The 24,216-nt window shown below is 45.2% G+C and overlaps 1 protein-coding gene across 1 annotated transcript in view; it reads right to left on the reverse strand.

The window, feature by feature from the left end:
* Positions 1 to 4,092: 4,092 nt before the first annotated feature.
* The window catches only part of PTPRJ (protein tyrosine phosphatase receptor type J), a 181,865-nt gene continuing 161,741 nt past the window's right edge, over positions 4,093 to 24,216 (reverse strand). The window contains exons 12-23 of the mRNA XM_060176410.1: positions 24,036 to 24,160; positions 21,689 to 21,776; positions 18,994 to 19,035; positions 17,754 to 17,762; positions 17,546 to 17,633; positions 14,266 to 14,356; positions 13,225 to 13,298; positions 12,987 to 13,121; positions 10,236 to 10,355; positions 9,381 to 9,541; positions 6,423 to 6,558; positions 4,093 to 4,847 (exon numbers count right to left, since the gene is read on the reverse strand). Coding sequence (XP_060032393.1) covers positions 4,689 to 4,847; positions 6,423 to 6,558; positions 9,381 to 9,541; positions 10,236 to 10,355; positions 12,987 to 13,121; positions 13,225 to 13,298; positions 14,266 to 14,356; positions 17,546 to 17,633; positions 17,754 to 17,762; positions 18,994 to 19,035; positions 21,689 to 21,776; positions 24,036 to 24,160 — 1,228 coding nt within the window. The 3' untranslated portion in view covers positions 4,093 to 4,688. The remainder of the gene's footprint in view (positions 4,848 to 6,422; positions 6,559 to 9,380; positions 9,542 to 10,235; positions 10,356 to 12,986; positions 13,122 to 13,224; positions 13,299 to 14,265; positions 14,357 to 17,545; positions 17,634 to 17,753; positions 17,763 to 18,993; positions 19,036 to 21,688; positions 21,777 to 24,035; positions 24,161 to 24,216) is intronic.

Genomic DNA, 24,216 nt, shown 5'->3' on the forward strand with positions numbered 1-24,216 from the left:
ACCCATCAACAAGGAAAAAAGGCAAACCCCTCTGACATTTCTGGAGACTTGTCCAAGACACCACGCCAGAGCCATAGACTAATCCAACCCCTTGCAGACCTGGCTGCCTTGCAAAGCACCTGCCGCCACGTCTTAGACGCCTCCTCACCTGTCTCCCGTTCCCCTCTGCACATGATCACTGCGGGGCTGTGCTCTGGGCTGAGTATGTTTCCCCCAAAGGCACAGACACAGCCTCCCAGTACCTCCAACTATAGTTATGTTGTGGAGACCGGATAATAAAGGCAAGAGGTCATTTGGGTGGGCCCTGATTCAGTCTGACTGATGTCTCTGCAAGGAGAGGACAATCAGGCAACCCACAGGACAGCAAAAAGAAGACACCCTCCTGCATGGAAGCCCAGGAGGAGGGGACTTCAGAAGAAACCAGTCCTGACTCAGGTCTGGCCTCCAGAGCGATGACGGTCCCGTTGTTTCAGCGCCCCCGTGTGTTGTACTTTGGTATGGCAGCTCAAGTAAACCAACACAAGGAAAGCCTGGGCCCCAAAAGGACTGGCTGGGCGGAAATGGCCCATGAGGGAGATGCTAGGGGGAACGAGATGCAGAAACTGGTGGAACTTAACTCTAGCAGCAAAAGGACGCAATCAGAATTAAAAAGAAAAAAAAAATTGGTCAACTATTCATACCCCCTCCACAACCTGCTTAACTAATCGTCCCTTCAAAATAATGTTTTTCTTTTTTTTCTCTTTTTTTTTTTTGATAGAGGGTGATAAAAAGAGAGAGATGCCTGCAGCAGTTTCCCCTGAAGGTGGAGACGGGGGCCTTGAACCTGGGTCCTCATACATAGTAGTATGTGTGTTCTACCACTGCCTGGCCCTCTGGAAAATAACTTTTTTGAAGACCAAATGTAGGCTTTGTTCTAGGAGACATTTGTAGGGTCATGGATCCAGGAGGTGAGAACTGAAGGTCTTGGACTGTTTTCTGCTTCCCCTCCCCCACCCCCTTTTTTTCTTCCAGTTTCTGGCTTTTTTCTGCACTCTCTCATTTCTATGGATGAAAGAGAGGGAGGCTGATGTGAGTTCAAAAATCCAAACTCCCAACTGCAGACTCAAAACGGTTACAAAACTTCTTCTGTGTTGTGAAAGTTAGTCTAACAGAGTTTATTTTTCTGCAACATGGGGCAGCAGGTCTAGTTCAGTGTCACAAAGAGACAGGCATTTTTATTAAGGATGCTCGAACCCAAGACCCCCCCCAGCAAAACTGTTTTGCTACCCACAATGATGTTGCCTTCAACGAAGAAGGGGAGAAACAAATAAACAAACAAACATTGGCACAATGTGTTGATTTTTTTTTTTCATATTTGGTATTTGTAAGTCTTTTTTAAAAATTTTTTTCAGGCTGTTGTTTTTCCTTAAAAAACAAAGAAACAAACAAACAAAAAGCAACCAACAACAATACGCTATACAGGTATAACAAACATTAGAAATACGCATCATTCCAAAATAGTTACAAGAAAATTACAGTTTTTAGAGTCCACATCAATACATCCTATTCATATGTGCCCCCGAGGAGATAGGGAAAAAAAAACAGAAACTGCAGAATGTCGAACACTCCACACACAGTCTGAACACTCAGAACTGGGGGCTCAGAGGCAAACTGTCACCAGGAGCTACTTAGCTCAGTGCACACCACCAAACATTTCTAGAGGAAAGAAGGCTTCTCTGTTCCAACTGAAAAGCAAACAGGTGACAGTCCACTGCTCAAGTTGGCCCCCAGCTACCAGAAGCCCCTGACTTTACAAACCAAACCCAGTGGAGACCATTATGCCATGGAACTGAAGGACACCAAGTAACCACCCATGTCATTTCCGACTGGGGCCGGTCACTTAGATGGAAACAAGAAAAGTCCTTCCTCTTGGGAGAAGCTCTCAATGAGCCAAATCTCCAAACCCACCAATCACCAATCTCAAATCCTTTCAACGACCCACACTGTCAGTCCCACACTGGTGCCCCTCACTGGGCAGTGGCTCCACACTAAGCAGGGCCAGCACCCTCTCCGCCATCTCACTGGGCTCCTGGAAGGAGCAGGTGCTCAGACACACAGTCCCCTTTGCTGTGTCTTTTATATTTACACTTTCATCTTCCCTCTCATTTACTACAAAAAGCCTCAGTGGCCCCCTAGGCTGGTCCCCAGCCCCTGCCCAGGCTGCAAGGTGCTGTCTGACTTTTGCCCATTTCCCACACCCACACCAAGCAGGAGGTAGGGAGGTGTCCAGGTGTGGACATTGGTTGGTCTACACTCTGGTTGTGATCGCTGCCTTCATTCTACGCAGGAATTCTGCAGATTCTTCCCTCCACCCTCTCCTGGCAGAGAGGGTGGGCACAGCACAGGACCAGGACTGACAATGTGGGCTTGGACCTCCAGCACATGCGGAGGTAAACTGGAGCGGGAGATGTGTAGCCCACAAAAACCACCACCTGATCGGACTCCCAGGGAATGTTCTGGATTGCACACACTGAGGGGCGGACCAGTGTGGCAGACTGGGCTCCGAACCAGACTTTCTCGTCACCCCAGGTCAGACAGCTTCCCTGATGCAAACCCACAGGGCCACAGGCCCCTGTGAAGTGGACTCAAGAGGGTCCACCCTGGCCCTTTTAGGGCCTGACACTGAATGAACCCCTAGCTTCCCAAGAGAGCAAAGGACTCAGGGGGGAGAAAAAAAAGTGCAATTTCCATTTGGGAAGGGTCTCCCAAAACAAGACCCCCCCCACCCTCAACCCTACCCCCTCCCCATTTAATCCTTTCAGTACCTCAGAGGGAAAGGGGGCCTAAAGGCAGACTATGCGGAACCTCTGAAACTAGTCAAAGGATTCCGGTACACAGCGATTCACCCTGCAGAACCCTGAAACACCCATGAACACGTCCAGTCAGTGATCAAAGTGCCAGTGAGGCCGAGGCAGGGCCAGGAGACAGCACCCCGAGGTCCACAGGGAGAAGCCACCACTTCCCGTTTTCAACAGGACACATCTGTCCTAAGTTTACAGCAGAATTTCAGTTCTGTGGGAAACATCCACAGGACTTCTGTGGGGGAATTCCTTCATAAGACCTCGGACAGACTTCATTGCCGAGTGGAGGAGAAACTCCAAACTTTTTCACAAGATAACCTGAGCCACAATATAAAACAAAACCAAAGAACATCCTTGCATGTTAATGCCTTGAGAAACTGACAGAGTATGTACCAATAAAATAAATCTACATCCACGTGGAGGAGATTCTGGGTAGATACACACCTGAAGCCGAAAGAAAAAAAAAATCTTCTACACTTAAAAAAAAAAATCAAATCACAGCAGCAGTAGAATGAAAAGAGGTTTTAAAAATAATAATTACATCTTTGATACAAACTGTGTACACCTCGATTCCAAGGAATGACTGTTTAAAGAGTTTAGTATCTCTATATACAGTAGATCCTGACAGGAGTAACAAGAAACGGACAAAAGCCAGTGGACTTGGAGGGAGGAAGGGGACGTTTGACACTGTTTTCACAAACCACCACGCTTTTGAAGAGACAAGAGCACAGGCTCGCGCGCACGCACACACACACACACGCACAAAATGCCAACCTGAGTAAAACATTACTAAAACCTAGAGCATCATGAATCACTAAGTCACATATTGCACCTTTAAATAATCCTTCTTACCAAATACAGAGAAACAAGAGAAGTGAGGAAACTGGAACACAAGAAGATGACAACTGTCGGGCTGGTTGCTCTCTCCCTCCCCCCCACCCCATCCCACCCTACCCCCACACCCCTACCCCCATCCCTCCGGGAAGTTCTGCAGGTGATATTTCATTTCCACTCTCACTCAACCAGTGGGCTGAAAACGTAGTCAACAGAAATGTCTTTGGGGGGGAAAACTGGGAGGAGGGGAAAGGAAGAAAGAACAGAGCACAAAACAAGAGGAAGGGGCGGGGAAGAGGGCGAGGGGAGGCCTCCTCAAGTCAAATACAAGCAGGAATGTTCCTGAGAGGGCCAGACCTCGGGATGCTAATCTGTTTCAATATTCCGTATATTCCAATCATGAGAGTCAATACAAAAATAGAGATATCTACTGAGTTTTGCCTGTGGAAGCATAATTCAGAAAAGGCACATGTTCAAAATAGAAAACCCAGGCGGGAGAGGCGCCAGAAACGCCCCACCCCCTACAGGATCATCACCCATGATTATGTATTTTCCATCAGCTAGATTCCAAGCTACAGTAAGTAAAAATAGACCTCTGATACTTCAAATATATTCAACCGAACACAATTCTGGCTTTAGCGTGTGAATCATATAAAATAGTCTTTTTTAAAAAGAATCTGTTTTGAAAGAAAAAAAGAAGGAAAAAGGGGGGGGGAAAAAAAAGCATAGCTCACTTTTCTTGGTTTTCCATAATCCTCAAGAAGAAGAAAAAAAAGTGAACTCATCCCACTGCCTCTGGGAATGTGGGTGAGCTGTTCACCACCCATCCACAGCCCCCTGAGGGCCCCAACTTCTTATCTGCCGTGTGTTTTTTATCATGTGCAGCTTCATAGCCTCCAATTAGTTCGAACAAAACAGAACAAAGAACTAAGATACTAGACATAGACACGGGGCTGTTTCCTCTACTGTGGGTCTGACGGTTGGGTTCACTCCGGAAAGGTTTTTCCTTTGGAATTAGGCAATGTAACCATTCGTCTTTCCAAATGCAGTTACTGGTGTAAGGTTTTCATAGATTGTCATGGCAGTTGTATTCTGGTAGATGAGATCAGCTTTTGAGTCCTTCTGAGATCGGATTATATCCAAAACACACTGATTCAGGAAAACATACTGGTCCTGTTTGGGAAAAGGACAGAGACAAACACATGAGCACAGGTCCCAGAGATTAACAGCCCCTTATTTATCCTCAAAGGGACTACAACTGCCCAACTCCTCCCAGTCCTCAAGTAAACACTTCAACGTCAACACAAGTCAAAACGTAATAGCCAGTGGGCCAGGCAGTGGGGCACACTGTTGAACACGCACATTACCATGTGCAAGGACCAAGGTTCGAGCACTCAGTCCCCACCTGCAGCAGGGACACTTCAAAAATAGTGAAGCAAGGTCTGCAGGTCTGTCTCTCTCTCTCTCTCTCTCCCTCTCTCTCTCTCTCTCCCTCCCTCCCTCCCTCTCTCCCTTCCCCCCCCCACCCCGCCACATCCTCCTCCTCTCTCAATTTCTCTCTGTCCTGTCAAATAAAATAGGGAAAAAAGAAATGGCCGCCCAGAACAGTGGATTCATAGTGCCAGCACTGAGCCCCAGTGATAACCCTGGTGGGAAAAGCAATGAGAATTCTGGGAAAATCTGGACCCAGAGAGCAAGAGTCTCATCATCGGAGATTAGCATAAAGGTATGAAGTAGGGCAGTCTGTTTTTCATTTCTTTATTGGGAGATAAATGGCTTACAGTCAACAGTAAAATACAGTATTTTGTACATGTATAACATTTCCACACAACAGTACAACCCCCTCTAGGTCCTCCTCTGCCATCATGTTCCAGGACCTGAATCCTGCCCTCTACCCCAGAGTCTTTTACTTTGGTGCAATATACCAACTCCAGTCCAAGTCCTGCTTAGTGTTTTCCCTTCTGACCTTATTTTTCAACTTCTATCTATGAGTGAGATCACCCCATATTTATCCTTGTTTCTGACTTATCTCACTTAACATGATATATTCAAGCTCCATCCAAGATGGGCTGAAAACAGTCAAATCATTTTTAATAGCTGAGTAGTATTATACAATACTACTACAATAGTATTGTGTATATAGACCACAACTTACTCAGCCACTCATCTGTTGTTGGACACTTGAATTGCTTCCAGGTTTTGGCTATAACAAATTTTGCTGCTATGAACATAGGTATGCAGAAATCTTTTTGAATGGGTGTGTTTGATTCCTTAGCATATCATCTCTCCTGGAGAGGAACTGCAGGGTCATAGGGTAGGTTCACCTCTAGCCTTCTGAGAGTTCTCCAGACTGTTCTCTACAGGGGTTGGACCAACTGACATTCCCACCAGCAGTGCAGGAGGTGTTCCTTTGTCATGGGGCAATCTTTTAAAAAATGGATGATGGAAGGGGCCAGGTAGTGGCGCACCTGGTTGAGCGCACACATTACAGTGCGCAAGGATCCAGGTTCAAGCCCCTGGCCCCCACTTGCAGGGGAAAGGCTTCACAAGTGGCAGAGTAAGGCTACAGGTTTCTTTCCCTCTCTCCCCCACCACTCTCAATTTCTCTCTGTCTCCATCCAATAATAAATAAATATAAAAAAATGGATGATGGGAGGAGATAAATGCAAACAAGGATGGATGGATGGATGGATGGATTGACAAGCAGACAGACAAGGTTGGACTGTCTAACACTAGCATTGGCCTCACCTCTGTTTGCACCATTAAAGGCCGGTGCATCCGCAGGTCATACACAATTCCATAGACATCCACGGTGTTCTCATTCTCCATCTGATAGATCAGACGGTCTATAGCAATGAAAGTGCCCGTCCTTCCAACGCCGGCACTAAAGGAGAGGAGAAATGAGCACATCACAATGGGTTACACCTCTTGTGTAGAGCTCTTCCATTCCCCAATTTATGCATAAAAAAAGGAGATGGAGAGGGAGAAAGACAGAAACTCCTGCAGCCCAGTTTTACCACTCGTAAAGCTTTCTCCCTGCAGGTGAGGCCGGGAGGCTCAAACCCAGGTCCTTGCACATTGTAACATGTGCACTCAACCAAGTGCACCACCACCCAGCCCCGGCAATTAATTTTCCTGTACAGGGCCAGATAATAAGTTCCTTCAACTGTGTAGACTTAAATGGTTTCTTTCCACCACCAGAGAAAGAAAATGGGTGTGGGTATGTCCTAATAAAGCTTTATTTATAAAAACAAGACAACAGTGGAGTCGGGCAGTAGTGCAGTGGGTTAAGCGCATGTGGTGCAAAGCGCAAGGACCGGCATAAAGATCCTGGTTTGAGCCCTGGCTCCCCACCTGCAAGGGAGTCGATTCACAGGCAGTGAAGCAGGTCTGCAGGTGTCTTTCTCTCCCTCTCTCTGTCTTCTCCTCCTCTCTCCATTTCTCTCTGTCTTATCCAGCAACAATGACATCAATAATAACTACAACAATAAAACAACAAGGGCAACAAAAGGGAATAAATAAATATTTCAAAAAAAGAAATTTAAAAAAAAACAAAAAACAGGACAACAGATGGCTGGACTTTTCACAGGTATCTCTTCTTCTTTAATCATACACAGCTTGCTGTATGTCAAAAAAATATTTTCAATAAACATGATGAGCAAGAGCCTTGTGTTACAAAACAGCAAAGTAAGCAGATGCCAAATGAAGGAAGCAGGCCACGGAAACATAAATATTATAAAATCTGACAGAAATGTAAAGCTATACATAACTGTGGCAAGGGACCAGGCAATGGTGCACCTTGTTAAGTGCACACATTACAGTGCACAAGGACATAGGTTCAAGCCCCTGGTCCCCGCCTGCAGGGAGAAAGCTTCACAAGGGGTGAGGCAGTGTTGCAGATGCGTCTGTCTCTCTCCCTCTCTATCTCCACCTCCCTTCTCAATTTCTCCCTCTCTCTATCCAGTAACAAATAGATAAAAAAAAAAAAATTAATAACTGTAGCAAGGGGCCAGATGGTGGCACACGTGATTGAGCGCACATGTTATAATGTGCAAGGACCTGGGTTCAAGCCCCCGGTCCCCACCTGCAGGGGGAAAGCTTCACGAGTGGTAAAGCAGGGCTCCAGGTGTCTGTCTGTCTCTCTCCCTCTCTATCTCTCCCCTCTCAATTTCTGGCTGTCTCTACCCAATAAATAAAGACAATAATAATTTTTCACTGTAGCAATAGGTGGCTATGTGTTGATATACACAGAAACGTGAAGGGAGTGGAACAGTCAAGTTCAGGGCCACTTTGCCTATGTCTGAGGAAGAATGGATGGCCAGGAAGGTGGCTCAACAGGTAGGGCACCTGCTCTGAATGCATGAGGTCTCAGCACTGGATCATCATGGGACAGTGCTCTCATCTGCCTGTCTATGCCTCTCTCCCTTTCTCATGAAGTAAGGTAAGAATAAATCTTTGAAAATACATACATACATAAATAAATAACCAAACAAACAGAATAGATAGGAGACCCACATGTAGACTTCATATCTATCAGCCAAAAGAAACATGGCAGTGGGAGTCAGGCGGTAGCACAGCGGGTTAAGCACATGTGGCGTGAAGCGCAAGGACCGGCACAAGGATCCCAGTTGTGGGTCGCTTCACAGGCGGTGAAGCAGGTCTGCAGGTGTCTATCTTTCTCTCCTCCTCTCTGTCTTCCCCTCCTCTCTCCATTTCTCTCTGTCCTATCCGACAACAACAACATCAATAACAACAACAATAACTACAACAATAAAACTAGGGCAACAAAAAGGAATAAATAAATATTAAAAGAAATAAAGAGAGAGAGAGAGAAAGAAAGAAACAAACAAACATGGGCCAGGCAGTGATATAGCCAGTTGAGCGCAAATGTTATTACCACGAGCAAAGACCTAGGTTCACACCCCAGGTCCCACCTACAGGAGGGAAACTTCACAAGTAGTGAAGCAGGGCTACAGGTGTCTCTCTGTCTTTCTATCTCCTCCCTTCCATCACAAATTCTGTCCTATCAAAATAAAATAAAATAAAAATAGGGAGGGGCGGGCAGCGGCACACCGGGTTAAGAGCACATAGTATAAAACACAAGGACCCACGCAAGGATTCTGGTTCGAGCCCTGGATCTCCATGGTGGGGTGAGGGTGGGAGGGAGGCCGCTTCACAAGCAGGTCTGCAGGTGTCTATTCTTTTCTCTCCCTCTCTTATCTTCCCATCTCCTCTCAATTTCTCTCTTTCCTATCCAATAACATGGGGGTGGGGGGGAAGGGCCACCAGGAGCAGTGGATTCATAGTGCAGTGCAGGTAAGGAGCCCCAGCAATAACTCTGGAAGAAAAAAAAAAGAAAAAGAAGAAAGAAAGAAAAAAAGAGAGAAAGAAAGAAAAAAGGCACTGAGCCCTAGTAATAATACTGATGTCAAGGAAAATTAATTAAGTAAATGAAAGAAAGGAAAACTAATATCTATTGTGATTTTAAAATATTACAGGCAGATGACCAGATCTGACCCATGGCAAACCGTACAGTTCACCAGTCCCTGCTCCAAGAACTCAGGACTTAGGTGGTAAGTCCACACAGTCCCTTCTCCTTCCTTAAATTTAAATGCCTACTATAATCCTTGCTCTTCCTTGCTTTCCTGAAGTGTCTACATGTATCATAACACTTGAAATCTTGCACACAGAGCATTGCCTGCATACCTGCAGTGCACCAGAGCCGGCGACTCGGGGGGACTCTGTTTCATGTAGTCACGAACAAGGTACCGGAAGTTGATGAGCAGGTCAGTGGTGTCAGGCACACCGTGGTCTGGCCAGGAGGTGAAATGGAACTGTCGCAGTGGGTGAGTCTCACTTGTCTGGCTCTGAAAACCGAAGAAAGTGGAGGAAAGGCAGATGAACAACATCAGAAAGACAGGTGAATTCAGGCAGGACCTCCGTTCCAGACCACAACAAATAGTTAAAAGGCAGCTACAACTAAAGTATCAGAACTTGGGAAAAAACATAAATATCATCTGATCCAACAACAAATTTCTCCCAGGACTGAAAAATAATACATGCATGCACCCCTATGTTCACAGTAGCACTATTCACAAGAGCCAAAACATAGAATCAACCTGGTTCAATCCCCCGGCTCCCCACCTGCAGGGGGGTCGCTTCACGAGTGGTGAAGCAGGTCTGTAGGTGTTTATCCCTCCCTCTCTCCCTCTCTGTTTTCCCCTCCCCTCTTCATTTCTCTCTGTCCTATCCAACAATGACAACAATAACAACAAGGGCAAAAAAATGGCCTCCAGAAACAGTGGGATCTTAGTGCAGGCACTGAGCCCCAGCAATAAGCCTGGAGGCAAAATAAAAAGTAAATAAAAATAATAAAGAGAAAGCAAAGCTATAGGAATGCTTCGAGTGTTTGTAAACATAAACTCTTTATTCTGTAAAGAGGAAAACAAAAAAAAAGTTTCTAATGTACAAAAAAAAAGAAGAAGAAGAAAGAAAGAAAGAAAAGAAAAAATTAATGTGTTGGTTTTAAATGTGATCTGTCCACCTTGACCTCTTACTTACATTTGTCACCATGAAGTCTCTGATGGTCCATTCTGGAAGAATGATTTCTGCTGTATTTGATACCGTTATGTCCCCATAGTCCTGAGCCTTCTTGGAGGGCCAGTACTCCTCACATTTGGTCTAAAGTAAAATTGCATTTTGATACTAAGACACAAGTGGGCTTGGGAGACAGCATAATGGTCATGCAAAAGACTTTCATGCCTAAGGCTCTGAGGTCCCAGGTTCAACACCCAGCACCTCTCTCTCTCTCTCTCTCCTCTCTCTCTCTCAATGTATTTTTCTCTGCACCTCTCTTTCATTACAAATAAATAATAAATTAAATATTTTTAAAATACCTTACAAATGGCCACCACATATAGAAAACAAGCATCAGGCACTGAGTAGGGACCTTAATTAGCTCTATTTCAGTCTGAATTTTTTTAACCAGACCACTGCTTAGCTCTGGTTTATAGTGGTGCTAGGAATTGAACCTGCGACTTTAGAGCCTCAGGTATAAGAGTCTCTTTGCATAACCACTTTGCTCTCTCCCTTAATTTTTTTTTTAACTGAGAGCCAGAGAGGTGGTGCAGCAATGAGTGCATGCTTTACATGCATGAGGTCCTAGGGTTGATCCCACAAAAACAAGATAAAAGCATAGTATGGAGAAAGCTCAAAAGTAGCTAGAGCCTAAGGACTTGCAAGCTGAGGTCCCAGGTTCAGTCCCCACTCCATATATGCCAGGCCTAAGCAGAGCTCTGATCTGTCCCCCCTTTTTTTTCTTTTGTTTTTGTTTTCTTTCCCTCTTTCTAACAGAAATAAATCTTCTTTTAAAAATGAACTATCCTTCAAAAGACAAATGCAAGTGAAGCACTGTAGTGTTCTACTGTCTCTCACAAGCAGGCAATAAAAAATAGTTTTGAAATGAATTTTAATCTATTACCAACTCCTTTACAAATGGGTAGGTTCTCATCCAATTCTTGTTTTATGATTTATTTAAAAAAATAATAAGTCAGAATATCTGTGTGCCCAGGAGGTGGTTAAGTAGAGAACTAAACTTGCAAACATGAAGTTCAAGTTCAACATCCTGCACGACATTCTGGCTCCTTCCTGCCTCCCTTCCTTTCTTTCTTCTTTTCCTCTTCCCCCCTCCTCTTCCTCCTTCTCCTCTTTCTCTTCTTCCTCCTCCTCTCTCTAACAAATAAATAAATCATTTTTTTAAAGATCTGGCAACCTCTGAACCTTCTTTTCTGCATGAAAATTAACCAAGATACCTTCCACCTTCTGCAACCCACAATGACCCTGGGTCCATACCCCCAGAGGGATAGAGAATGGGAAAGCTATCGGGAAGGGATGAGATATGGAGATCGGGTGGTGGGAATTGTGTGGAGTTGTACCCCTCTTATCCTACGGTTTTGTTAATGTCCCCTTTCTTAAAAAAAAAGTTGTCAAATTTGGTTCCACAAAAAAAAAAAAAAATTAACCAAGATACCTTTCTCTTCCTCTCCCTCTCATTCTCCCTCTCTCTCTTTCCCTTTCACTACCCCCTCTCTCTCCCCATCTTTCTCTCCATCTCTCCAGCTGAATGAAAAAGGTATTTCAAGAGCAGTAAGACACATATGCATCAGACAACTGGTTCAACAAAAATAAGCAAACAAATATAAACTAAAGAACTTTAAAAGGAGTAGCAGGTTCCCACTATCATCTCGGACTGAGCTGCCCAAAATGAGTGCCCCAGAGTCACAGAAGCAGTGCCTGGGAATTGCAGAAATAAAATCCGGAGGTCCCACCATGAACCTTCTGGGGGCCATGATTCTGATGCACATTAAAACTCAGCAGCCACTGGTTTAGGCCCTAGCCTCTACTGTAAGCACCAAGCACACAGTAAAGAATTCATAGGACAATTAAGTCCTTGTTTCTCAGGCAATGGAGTTCTGAACTTAGTATGGGCTTTTCAACAAAACATGAAGTTTTGGAAATAGAAGGTTTTGCTGCTCTTAAGAAATGCTAAATCAGGGCCAGGCAGGGGCACACCCAGTTGAGTGCACATGTAATGATGCACAAAGACCTTGGTTCAAGCCCTAAGTCCCCACTTGCGTGGGGGGGGGGGGGGAGGGAGAGCGGTGAGAAGCTTCATAAGTGGAGAAGCAATGCTATAGGTCTCTCTCCCTCTCTCTCCCCCCTCAACAAATTTTAAGCCACTGATAAGATTCAGGGACCCTTAACATTCACAAGGGAAAGGGGGCTGCTAAGATAAGTCTGAGATTTTGCATAAAGGGCTCCACAGCTGAAAAGCATAGATTTGGGCAAATCCTCCATGTCACAGATGATGGATCTGTTTCCTTAGGAACTTCCCCACTGTACTAGCCCACCTCCTGTTGCTTATTAACCCCTGCACGGTAAATTTTGAAACAGTGAAATTTGCCCCCAAAAGGAAGGTAGTGCTACCACAGATATTTTTCAACAATTTTTTTTTTCATAGAGGAGAAAAAGCAGATTTTTAAGAACAGAGGTGCTAATGTTTGTGGGGAGTGGTTGTCTTTTGTGGCTCATGACAATGCAAATCAATTAAGTGTACTTTTTTTTAAGACTTTATTCATTCATTAATAAGAAAGATAGATGGAGAGAGAGAGAAGGAACCAGGCATCACTCTGGCACACGTGCCACCAGAGATTGAACTCAGGACCTCATGCTTGAGAGTACAGTGCTCTATCCAATGTGCCACCTCCTGGACCACGTGTATTTTTTTTTTTAATTAAAAGCATGTCGACTTACCCTTCCCTGCTCAACACACTTGGTCAGCATCACAATGGCATATACGTTTTTCTCCCAAACCATTCTCCAGAAATCTTTCAAAGTGTTAGGTAAAGGTCCTTGTGTGGCAATGAAATCCTTCTTAGAATGGTAGCCCTAAAAATGGAAAGCAACATACGGCATTGACAGAGACACGAAAGGAAGAGCTCAGAAAATGCCATCAGACGGAGTCAGAGGGTAGGAAGAGAGTCCCACTTACAGGCATGTAGTTGGCATTGATGTAGTCATCAGTTGGCTGGGTCTGGACTGAAAGCTTGACTCGGGAAATATCGTCTGTGTCAGTGAAAGAGAACAGGTCCTCATTAAAGCCAATGTCTGGGGCGTGGGCATTGATGCACCTGGTTAAGCTGTGTATACACAGCCTACTGGGCTCAAGTCTCCCTGGTCCCCTCCTGCAGAGCGGGAAGTTTCACAAGTGGTGAAGCAGTTGTCTCCTTATTCCCTCTCTGTCTCTTCCTTCCTTCTAAATTTCTCTCCTTTCTATCCAAAATAAATATATATGTAAGAAGCCAATGTCTGAGAAGAGCTGCCAAAAGAGGGAGAGAGAAAGGAAAAGAAAGAGAGAGAAGTAAAGATGGGTGAAGGAATGGAAACATAAAAGAGAGAGAAGCAATACAAAATGGCAAGGTGGTAAGAACGGGGCTTCCTGGTATACCTTGAAGGTCTCCACTTTGATATTTTCCATAAATGACCTTCTTTACTGCTCACTCGAGCTGGTCTTCAGGAAACCAGAGTTTAAGCCCAAATGAGCACTAGGGTCCAGTTCTTAGCTACACCAGACCACCTTCTCAGACCTAACAAAATTCTACTGTTGGCATCTCTGTTGACTGCTGTGAACCAATGAGTGCACAAAGCAATTTAATTTACTCCTCCAACCCACACAACAAACTTGTGTGCCTGTTGTACAAATAAGGAGACAGAAAGGACCCAAGAGGGAGTCGGGCAGTAGCGCAGTGGGTTAAGCACACGTGGTGTAAAGCACAAGGACTGGCGTAAGGATCCCGGTTCAAGCCCCTTGCTCCCCACCTGCAGGGGAGTCACTTCACAAGTGGTGAAGCAGGTCTGCAGGTGTCTATCTTTCTCTCTTACCCTCTCTGTCTTCCCCTCCTCTCTCCATTTCTCTCTGGACAGAGAGAAAATCCAATGACATCAATAGCAATAACAATAATAACTACAACAATAAAACAAGGGCAACAAAAGGGAATAAGTAAATAAATAAATATTTTTTAAAAGAACTCACAAGGCAGGACATTATTATAGCGATTCTTTCCTCTGTTTTCAGCCAGTTCAGCAGCATATTTGGGTTGACTAATTCCAACAGGCTTCAGATCCTGAAAAAAAAAAAAAAAAAGAATGAATTGCTCATTTATTTAGTGTTCAAATTTATTTATAATGAGAATAGGACAGGGCAGCAGGGAAATGAAAAAGAAGGGATGTCAATTCCATCCTGACTCCCCTGGGCAGACCCCTACCAATGAACTTCACCAATGAACTTCCCCCTCTCTAGAGCCCTACCCCACCAGGGAAAGACAGAAATAGGCTGGGGGTATCATCTGTCAATACCCATGTCCAGCAGAGAAACAATTACAGAAGCCAGAACTCCCACTTTCTCCACCTCAAAGAATTCTGGCCCATACTCCCGGCAGAAGAGAAATGATAGGGGGAAGACGACCAGAGAGCTCTGAATGCCAACTCCATCAGGACCCAAAAAGAGAAGTGGAAAAAGGAGGGGCATTTGGATGTAGTAATAGGTGTATGTGTGACTTGGAAAGGAAAAGAAGATAGAACTATGGGGGAAAATGGGCAAATGTATACAAATATAGACAGACAGCTGTAGTAATAATAGTTGCCATGTCTGCAATCTAGGGGAACTGCCGTAGCCTCCAATAGAGAGAATGAGGGCGGGGGACAGGTATGTCTGGGTTCAGTCATGTCCCCCAAAAAAGACCACTGGATATTCTAGTCCCCAACACCTGGGAAGGCAATCTTACATAGAGCTACAGTCTTTGCAGAGGTAATCAATGCAGAAGGAAGGTGCACCCTTAATTCAAGGGGACTGGTGTCCTTAGAAGAGACAGAAATGAAGACATGGAAGGAGAGATGACCATGAAGGCAGAAAGTGGCACTCCATAGTCACAAGTCCAGAAAGACGGGGGGCTTCTGGAAGTCAGATCCTTCCTCAGACACTTCAGGAGAACTGTGGCCCTCCCCTGCACTGTGGGTTTGGACTTCTCCCTCTAGAACTGTGAGAAAATAATTTTCTATTGTTTGGGGGTCAGGTGGTGGTGGCACACACAATAGAATGCATTGTTACCAGGCAAAATGACAGTCCTTTGTCCCCATTTAAAGGGGGAGGGTTCATAAGCAGTGGAGCAGTGCTACAGGTGTCTTCTCTCTCTCTCTCTCTCTCTCTCCCCCTACCTCTCCCTGTGTGTCTCTCATCATCTATCAAAACAAGAAAGGAAATGGTGGCTGGGACAGTAGAGCTGTACAGGCACCAAGTCCCAATGATAACCCTGGTGACTAAACAAGTAACAGTAATAATAATAATCTCTTGTTTTAAGACACCAAGTTTGTGATATTTTTGTTATTTCAGCCCTTGGAAACCAATACAGAGGATAAAATAAAGGACAATTCTTGCCTGCAAGGAACTTACAACCTATTGGGGGGGGGGGGTAGACACCAAAATAATTACCACTGGGACTGAGAGGCAACATAAGGTTCTGCAAAAGACTCATGTCTGAGGCTCTGAAGTCCCAAGTTCAATCCCCAGCACCACCATAGGCCAGAGTTAAGTAGTTCTCTGTTGTGTCTCAGGAAGGGAGGAAGGGAGGGAAAGAGGGAATGAGGGAGGGAGAGAGGGAGGGGAGAGGGAGGGAGGGAGGACTACCTTTACTAGATGGAATTAACTAAATGCTAGCTAGCTGGCAGTATGGAGCACCAGGTAACAGGAGAAACAGGCATGAAAACACAAGATGAATGGCTTCCTAAGGGCATCAGAGCAGGCACAGGCCTGGAGGAAGTGACTGCTGAGTCATGCTTTGAGTTTCATAGTAGCTGCACAGATGTCCACAGCCTAACACCCCAGCTTGTGACTGTGACCTTATCTGAAAAAAGCTTTTTTTTTTCTTGCAGATGTTAATGAGGTTAAGAATCATTTTTTTTTAATCTTTATTTATTCCCTTTTGTTGCCCTTGTTGTTTTACTGTTGTAGTTATTACTGTTGTTATTGATGTCACCATTCTTGGATAAGATAGAGAGAAATGGAGAGAGGAGGGGAAGACAGAGAGGGGAAGAGAAAGATAGACACCTGCAGACCTGCTTCACTGCCTGTAAAGCGACCCCCTGCAGGTGGGGAGCCGGGGGCTCAAACCGGGATCCTTATGCTGGTCCTTGTGCTCTGCGCCGCGTGCGCTTAACCCGCTACGCTACCGCCCGACTCCCGAGGTTAAGAATCTTGATATGAAATTGTCTTTAAGTTATCCAGAGGCAACTTCAAATCCAAGAGCCGGGATCCTTATACAAGACACACAAAAGCGATGGAGGAGAGGAAACAGAGACAGAGAAAGGATTTACAGCCCGAAGCCAAGAATCATCTAGAGCTACCAGCTAGGCTCTGCCCAGCTCACGTGACTTCCTAGTAACTCTAGTCATTAGCTTGAAGCCTGTTACTAGACTTTCCAGTCTAGGGGGCTGGGCAGTAGGGTCTCTGTAAAGTGTACAGTTACCATGTGCACAGACTCAAGTTCAAAGCCCTGGTCCCCACCTGCAGGGGGAAAGCTTCATGGGTAGTGAAGCTAGTCTGTGGGTGTCTCTCTGACGCTCTCCCTCACCGTCCCCTTCCCCTTTCCCTTTCCTTCTCCATTTCTCCCTGTCCTATCCAGTAAAAAAGAGAATAGAAAAAATGGCTGCTAGAAGCAGTGGGTTTGTAGTGCAGGCACTGAGGCCCAGCGATAACAAAAGAAGGAGAGGGGTGGGGAAGAGGAAGGGGAAAGGAAAAGGGGAGAAACGGAGTAGACGAAGGAGGAGGAGAAAGCATAAATAATAAAAAAGGAATACCTAGTTTCTCTATCTCTGCGAAATATTTAGGTAACAAGATTACATGTCTTAAGCCATTAAGACATGGGAGACAGCTCAACAGTTAAGGACAAGACTTGCATTCCTGTGGCCTTGGGTTCAATTATACGCCTGAGTTAGGCAGTGTTCGGGTCTTTTTTTTTTTACAAAAATCAATTTTTTTTAAACATAGGCTCCAGAGCCATAGCTCACAACTGATTAACACTGTGGCAACATGGGGACCACCACCACCCCCCCCACACACCCCTACAAAGGGTCATATAGTTCTGTGCTTTGCTCCTTTTCATGTATTTACAAAATGCCTCCTTTTCTCTGGACATTAGCACCTCCTTCCCTTTCAAGAGGGCCACCTCTTATCCAGACCTTTACCATAACACAAAAAGACAACAAGTAAAAAAAACAAACAAACAAACAAACAAAAACCAGCAATGTCAACTACCTACTTCATATTCTTCTGCAAACCCACAGTTGGAGTCAGCTTGCTGTTTCTTAAAGTAGGCCTCAAAATTCTCCACTCGGATTAACTTGGATCTAAGAAAAGAAAACAGTGTGCTTGGGATTTTTTTTTAACAGATAAGACAGATGCATACTCAACACAGAAAAATACAAATTTTACATATATATTTAAAAAGAAGTAAGGAGGTTACTCACTTTTTAGGTCTTTAGCAGCAGAGGGGGGAAGGAAAGAAATAATAAGGCATTATTAGAAAATCTGAGCTGTTCTGCAAAGACCTGTCACAGGTGATGAGAAACTGTATCCACATATCAACAAGTATACTGTGACCCATCATCCCCCAATAAAAAATAAAAAAAAAGAAAGAAGGGGGCCAGGCAGTGGTATACTTGGTTGAGCACACACATAACCATGCACAAGGACCTGGGTTCAAGCCCCTGGTCTCCACCTATAGGGAGGAAGCTTCATTAGCAATGAAGCAGGGCTGCAGGTGCCTCTCTCTCTCCCTCTCCCCGCCGCCCAACTCCTTTCTGTCCTATCAGACAAAAGAGAGACAGAGAAAAAGAAAAGAAAAAATGTCTGCCAGGAAGAGTGGATTTGTCATGCAATGATAACCTTGAAGGCAGAAGGGAGGGAGGAAGGAAGGAAGGAAGGAAGGAAGGGAGGGAGGGAAGGAGGGAGGGAGGGAGGAAGGAAAAGAAAAAGAAATAAAAAATAAAAGCTACTCAGGAGGCCAGGTGGTGGTGCACCTGGATGAGCACACATGTTACAGTGCATAAGGACCCAGGTTCAAGCCCCCCAGTCCCTACCTGCAGGGAGAAAATTTTGCAAGTGTTGAAGCTGGGCTGCAGGTTTCTCTCTGTCTCTCTCCCTACCACCCCCTTTCCCTCTTGATTTCTGGCTGTCCCTATCCAATAAATATAATAAAAAAAAGAATTTTAAAAAAGAATTGACAGAAAAGCCTCTAGGCCTTAAAAAAAAATGATTCAAACATGTCTATGGAGATGATAGTAATAAAACTTCTCAAAAGGAAAAAAAATAATGTAATTACGGGGGGGGGGGGCAATAGTAAGATGTTACTTACAAAACCCTTAAGTGTGAGTTGGGAAATGGACGGTGAAGACCCAGTTATGAAACTAACTGGCGTTGTGACCTTGGACAAGTTTGTCCTTCTTCCTAGATCTTGATAATACCCTTTTTTTCCATCACAAAATAAATATTCATTGATAGTATATGGCACGTCTGGTTCTACTTCCAGAGACTGATAAGCACAGAGTATTCACCAAAGCTGGCAAGAACTTCTGCACGATTCTGGCCAAAGGTGTCAATCAGGACAAAAGGCACCATGTCCATCAAAAAAAAGCCTCTAGAACACCACTGAATAGATTGGAGGGTTAAATGACTTAAAAACAGGAGCTCACCATATTAGAAACTTACTTAATTTGAGTAAAGGACACTTCGTTGTTCTTTGCATCTTTCCTGTTTGGAAAGAAAAAGACACATGAGATAAAGTGAGTGAGTTCTGTGCTCTGCACCTTCTGTGCATTGACAAAATGGATCTTCTCTGGACAGCAGCTGGTCCTACACGCCACCAAATCACTGGCACTAAGCTTCATGGTCTAAACAACAAAGGCATCTGATTACAAGTCTGTCAAATGACACCTTCAGACCGTCTAAATGTACACAGCTCAGAGGTCCAGGGTTCTATTCCCAGAACCACATATGACACAAGCTGAACAATGTTCTGGTCTCTTCATCCTACTTTCCACATGGAAATAAAGAAAAAAAATTTTTTTTTGCCTCCAGGGTTATTGCTGGGGCTCAGTGCCTGCACCAGGAATCCACTGCTCCTGGAGGCCATTTTTTTTTCCCTTTTGTTGCCCTTGTTGTTGTAGCCTTGTTGTGGTTATTGTTGTTGTTGATGTTGTTCGTTGTTGGATAGGACAGAGAGAAATGGAGACAGGAGGGGAAGACAGAGAGGGGAAGAGAAAGATAAGACAGCTGCAGACCTGCTTCACCGCCTGTGAAGCAACTCCCCTTCAGATGGGGAGCTGGGGGCTCGAACCAGGATCCTTATGTCGGTCCTTGCACTTTGCACCACGTGTGCTTAGCCCACTGCGCTACCGCTCCACCCCCAGAAATAAAGAAATTTTTTTAATATTTTTTTTTTTTATTTATTCCCTTTTGTTGCCCTTGTTGTTTTATTGTTGTAGTTATTATTGTTGTCGTTGTTGGATAGGACAGAGAGAAATGGAGAGAGATGGGGAAGACAGAGGGGGGAGAGAAAGATAGACACCTGCAGACCTGCTTCACTGCCTGTGAAGCGACTCCCCTACTGGTGGGGAGCCGGGGTTCGAACCGGGATCCTTATGCCGGTCCTTGTGCTTTGCGCCACCTGCGCTTAACCCGCTGTGCTACAGCCCGACTCCCAAAGAAATATTTTTAAGTAAGGTATCATTAATACCTAGGATGTGGAAACAACCTAAACGACCAGTGATGGATGACTGAATTAAAAAAAAAAAAAAAAAAGACATAGCATAGGACCAGAAAGAGAGCTTGCCAGTAAGTCTTGCCATGTGAAAAGACCAGGGTTGAGCTCTGATGACCCTGTCTCTCACTCTGCCTCTATATGAATCAAAAGCCAGCCCAAGAGTGGCAAATTCACACAGGCATGAGGTCCCAGCTTCATTTTAAAAAGCAAGAAAAGGGGAGTCGGGCTGTAGCGCAGCGGGTTAAGCGCAGGTGGCGCAAAGCACAAGGACCAGCATAAGGATCCCGGTTCGAACCCCGGCTCCTCACCTGCAGGGAGTCGCTTCACAGGCGGTGAAGCAGGGCTGCAGGTGTGTCTCTCTGTCCCTCTCCCTATCCATCACTCCTATCCTCTCGATTTCTGGCTGCCTACATCCAATAAATAAATAAAAATAAATGAAAACAGTAATTAAAAAGTAAGAAAAAGGGAGTCAGGTGGTAGCGCAGCAGGTTAAGCGCATGTGGTGCAAAGCACAAGGACCAACTCAAGGATCCAGGTTCAAGTCCCCAGCTCCCCACCTACAGGGGAGTCAATTCACAAGCAGTGAAGCAGGTCTGCAGGTGTCTATATTTCTCTCCCCTTGTCTTCCCTTCCTCTCTCCATTTCTCTCTGTCCTATCCAACAATGATGACATCAATAACAGCAATAATATCTACAACAATAAAAAGGACAACAAAAAGAAAATAAATAAAAAATTTTTTTAAAAGTAAGAAAAAATAAGAGTAGATACAAATTAGAACTGTGTGTGTATAAATACACATATACAGCTCTTGGCACTGTGGCAACACAAGTAGATCTGGAGAATGTTATGCTAAGTAAAGTAAATCAGAAGGAGAAAAACAGACACCAGTTGATTTCACTAGAGGTAGAGTATAGAGACACAAAGCGGAGGGACCAAGCAGTGGCACACCCAGTTGAGCACACATTACAATGTGTAAGGACCCAGGTTCAAGCCCCTAGTCCCCACTTACAGCGCGTGAGGGGGGTGGGGGGTAGGAGACAGATGATGACTTTATGAGTGAGGAAGTAGGGCTGTGGGGGATTCTCTCATTCTCTGTCTTTACTTTCCTCTCCCCTCTCAAATTCTGTTCTCTATCCAGTCAATAACGAATAGATAAAATATGTTTAAAATGGCAAAGAAAACAGACAAAACACAACAAACAACACCAGCAACAAGTCGTGGGGGGGGGGCGGGGGACTCACAGGGTAGAGCACAGGATTATATATGTGAAGCCCAAGGTTCCACCCCCAGCACCACATGCAGAAGAAGTGTTCTGCAACCCTATTCTCTCTGTCATGCAACAATTTCATAGAGATTAAAAAAAAAAAAAAAAAAAGCTTGGATTTTGATAGCAGCACTGCGTTTGCCTAAAGGGGACAGGGAGCAAGGGGTAAAGAGTATGCAGTGACCTGAGGGGGGCGCCATCAGCTCTTCAGCGGCACGTGTGCTGTGGAAACAGGCATTTGAAGGAGTGTCATCCTGCACCCCTAAAATACACATGTCGCATAGACCAGTATTACCTCAGGCAGTTGATCTGTAAACTTGTGATCTGTAAACCATGTTCAGAAGAGAGAGAGAGAGAGAAAGTAAGCAATAGTCACCTCTTCTTTCTCCAGAAGATGAAGCCGCCCACAGCCACAATCACCAGAGCCCCCAAAATACAGCCAAAGACAGCTCCACAGATGACACCTGGAGAAAGTCCAAGGGGAAGCCACTATGAGAGGATTTCAGAACAAATGGCTGAGTCTCTCCCCCACCACCACCCCATATGTGTACATGTGCGCACACACGCACAAGCACACACACACAGGCACACATGTACACACGCACACACGCACACGCACCAAAAGGGTTCAGTCACTTTGGGCCAAGGGCAAAGGCAGGTATTTGAGTCCTGAGCTCTTGGTCCCCCATCCTCCACTAACAGTACTAACAGTTCCTAATAAACTCTCTGCTTTCTTCCAAATCTATTTCCTCAACTGCACAATTAAGAGAATTAAGCTAGGTCTACGATTATCAATTTATTCTTACTCACTGATTTAATTTGATTTTTGTATCAAAGATACTTCACTACTCTAGACTGACTTTCTCACCCAGAAAGAGACACAGAAAGGGGTCGAGGGGGGCAGGCTTGAAATCTGGTCACACACAGAATAAAGCAGGTACACCACCCTAGTGAGCTATCTTGCTGCCCCTTTACCCAGTGATTTATTTCTCTCAATTAAACTGTAAGCAGGAGCCCAGTATCCAAACCAGAAAACCTAAGCCAAGAGGCTAGAGCTGATGTCAGAATAGGGTAAGAGGAGACAGTTCCAGGACTTGGACTTACTGTGTGAAGCAACCATGATTTACCACAGGACAAGACAGTCCAGAGTCCCCACCACCTCTGTTTGAGGCCAGTAGTCATGAACAAGAGGAAACATCCACACTGACATAAACCCACCTCAGTGTGGGAGGAGGGTGTGAGAGTGCCCTGAACTTTGCTTCTGGGGAAACCAGTGTGTCTTTGGCCTGAAGGCAGGGATGCTAGATAATGAATCCAAGCCAAGGTATCAGCTCTGCCTCCACGTCAGTGGGCCAGTCACATCTCTAGGCCTTGACAGTCTCTCTTTTCTCAAAGAGGAACTGACAGGCCAGGAAGGTGGCTCAGTGGGTAATGCATAGGCCTTGCATGTGTGGGGATCCAAGGCCATCCCCAGCACCACACACGTCAGACTGAGACTCTAGTTAATTCTCCTCCTCCATTTCTCACTCTCATCCAATAAAGCATCTTTTTAAAAGTTTTGTTGGCGTTGGGGGGGGGAGGCACTTGCCAAGAGATAATTCACCCATAATTCACCCAGTAGAGTGCACACTTTCCTGTACACAAGGACCCAGGTTCAAGCCCCTTGGCACCATCACATGAGGGCATTGGGGAAGCTTCACACACTGTGAAGCAGTGCTATGGTGTGTCTCCTTCTCTCTGTGTCTCCCTCGCCCTCTCTATCTCACACCTTCTAGTGAAATGAGTCCACTGGGAACAGTGGAGTTGTGCAGACATGGAGCCCTATCGATAATCTTGGCGTCAGAAAAAAAAAAAAAGTAGGGGCCAGGAGATGGCACACCATTTGAGTGCACATGATACCGCATGTGATGACCTGGGTTTAAGCTCCCGGTTCCCAAGCAGTGAAGCTGCAGGTGTCTCTCTTTCTCTCTCTCCCTCTCTCTCTCTCTCTCCCTCCCCCCTCCCTTCTCAATTTATCTCAGTCCTGTCAAAGAAAAAAGAAAATAAGGAAGGAAAGAAAAAGAGAAAGGAAGGGAGGAAGGAAGGAAGGAAGGAAGGAAGAAAGAAAGAAAGAAAGAAAGAAAGAAAGAAAGAAAGAAAGAAAGAAAGAAAGAAAGGGAAAGAGAAATGGCCATCAAGATTGGTGGATTCATTGTGCAGATACTGAGCCCCAGAAATAAACCTGATGATAACTAAAGAGAAAAAAAAATCAGTGGTAGTTCGATAAGGTGATTTCTTTTTAGAGGCAGAGAGAACTAAAGAGGCCACAGCCCTGAAGCTGCCTTTAACGTGGTCAGTGCTGGGCTTGAACCTGGTTCACACACACGGCAAAGCAGTGCACCAACCAGGTGATAGGCTATTTCACCAGCCCTGGCTGAACACGATAGTTTCTTTGACTCCTTCACCGCCAATGTCACACTGTGTGTCTTCACATGCATACATAAAGGACCAGACAATGGACGAACCGCCTGTGCAGACTGGACACACAAGTGGCACTTAGAGAAGGAACAGTCGGGGGGGGGGGGAGGCCTCTGGGATCCTCTGGAGAGAAAGCTGAGCAGAACCTTGATGATCCAGTGACATCTCAGGTTCCAAGAGGAGACACCAGGCATCCTGGAAAGTGTTTGGACCCCTGATCTTCCAAAAACAGCAGACTGCTAACCACCCCAACACGTTTCCTCTACCTGGATCCTGAGGCAACACAACAGCCTCTGAGCAGGGACCGAAAGACACGTAGCTCTCTGCCCCGTTGATGAGCTTGTTGTAGGGAGAAGTGAAGGTGATGTTGGTGAAGCCAGCCACACATGCCCTGCGGGAAGACAAGGGGACAGAGAGGCGGCTAAGAAACACATGGAGCTTTGTACC

This window comes from Erinaceus europaeus, chromosome 17 (assembly GCF_950295315.1).
Source record: "Erinaceus europaeus chromosome 17, mEriEur2.1, whole genome shotgun sequence".
NCBI classification, from domain to species: domain Eukaryota; kingdom Metazoa; phylum Chordata; class Mammalia; order Eulipotyphla; family Erinaceidae; genus Erinaceus; species Erinaceus europaeus.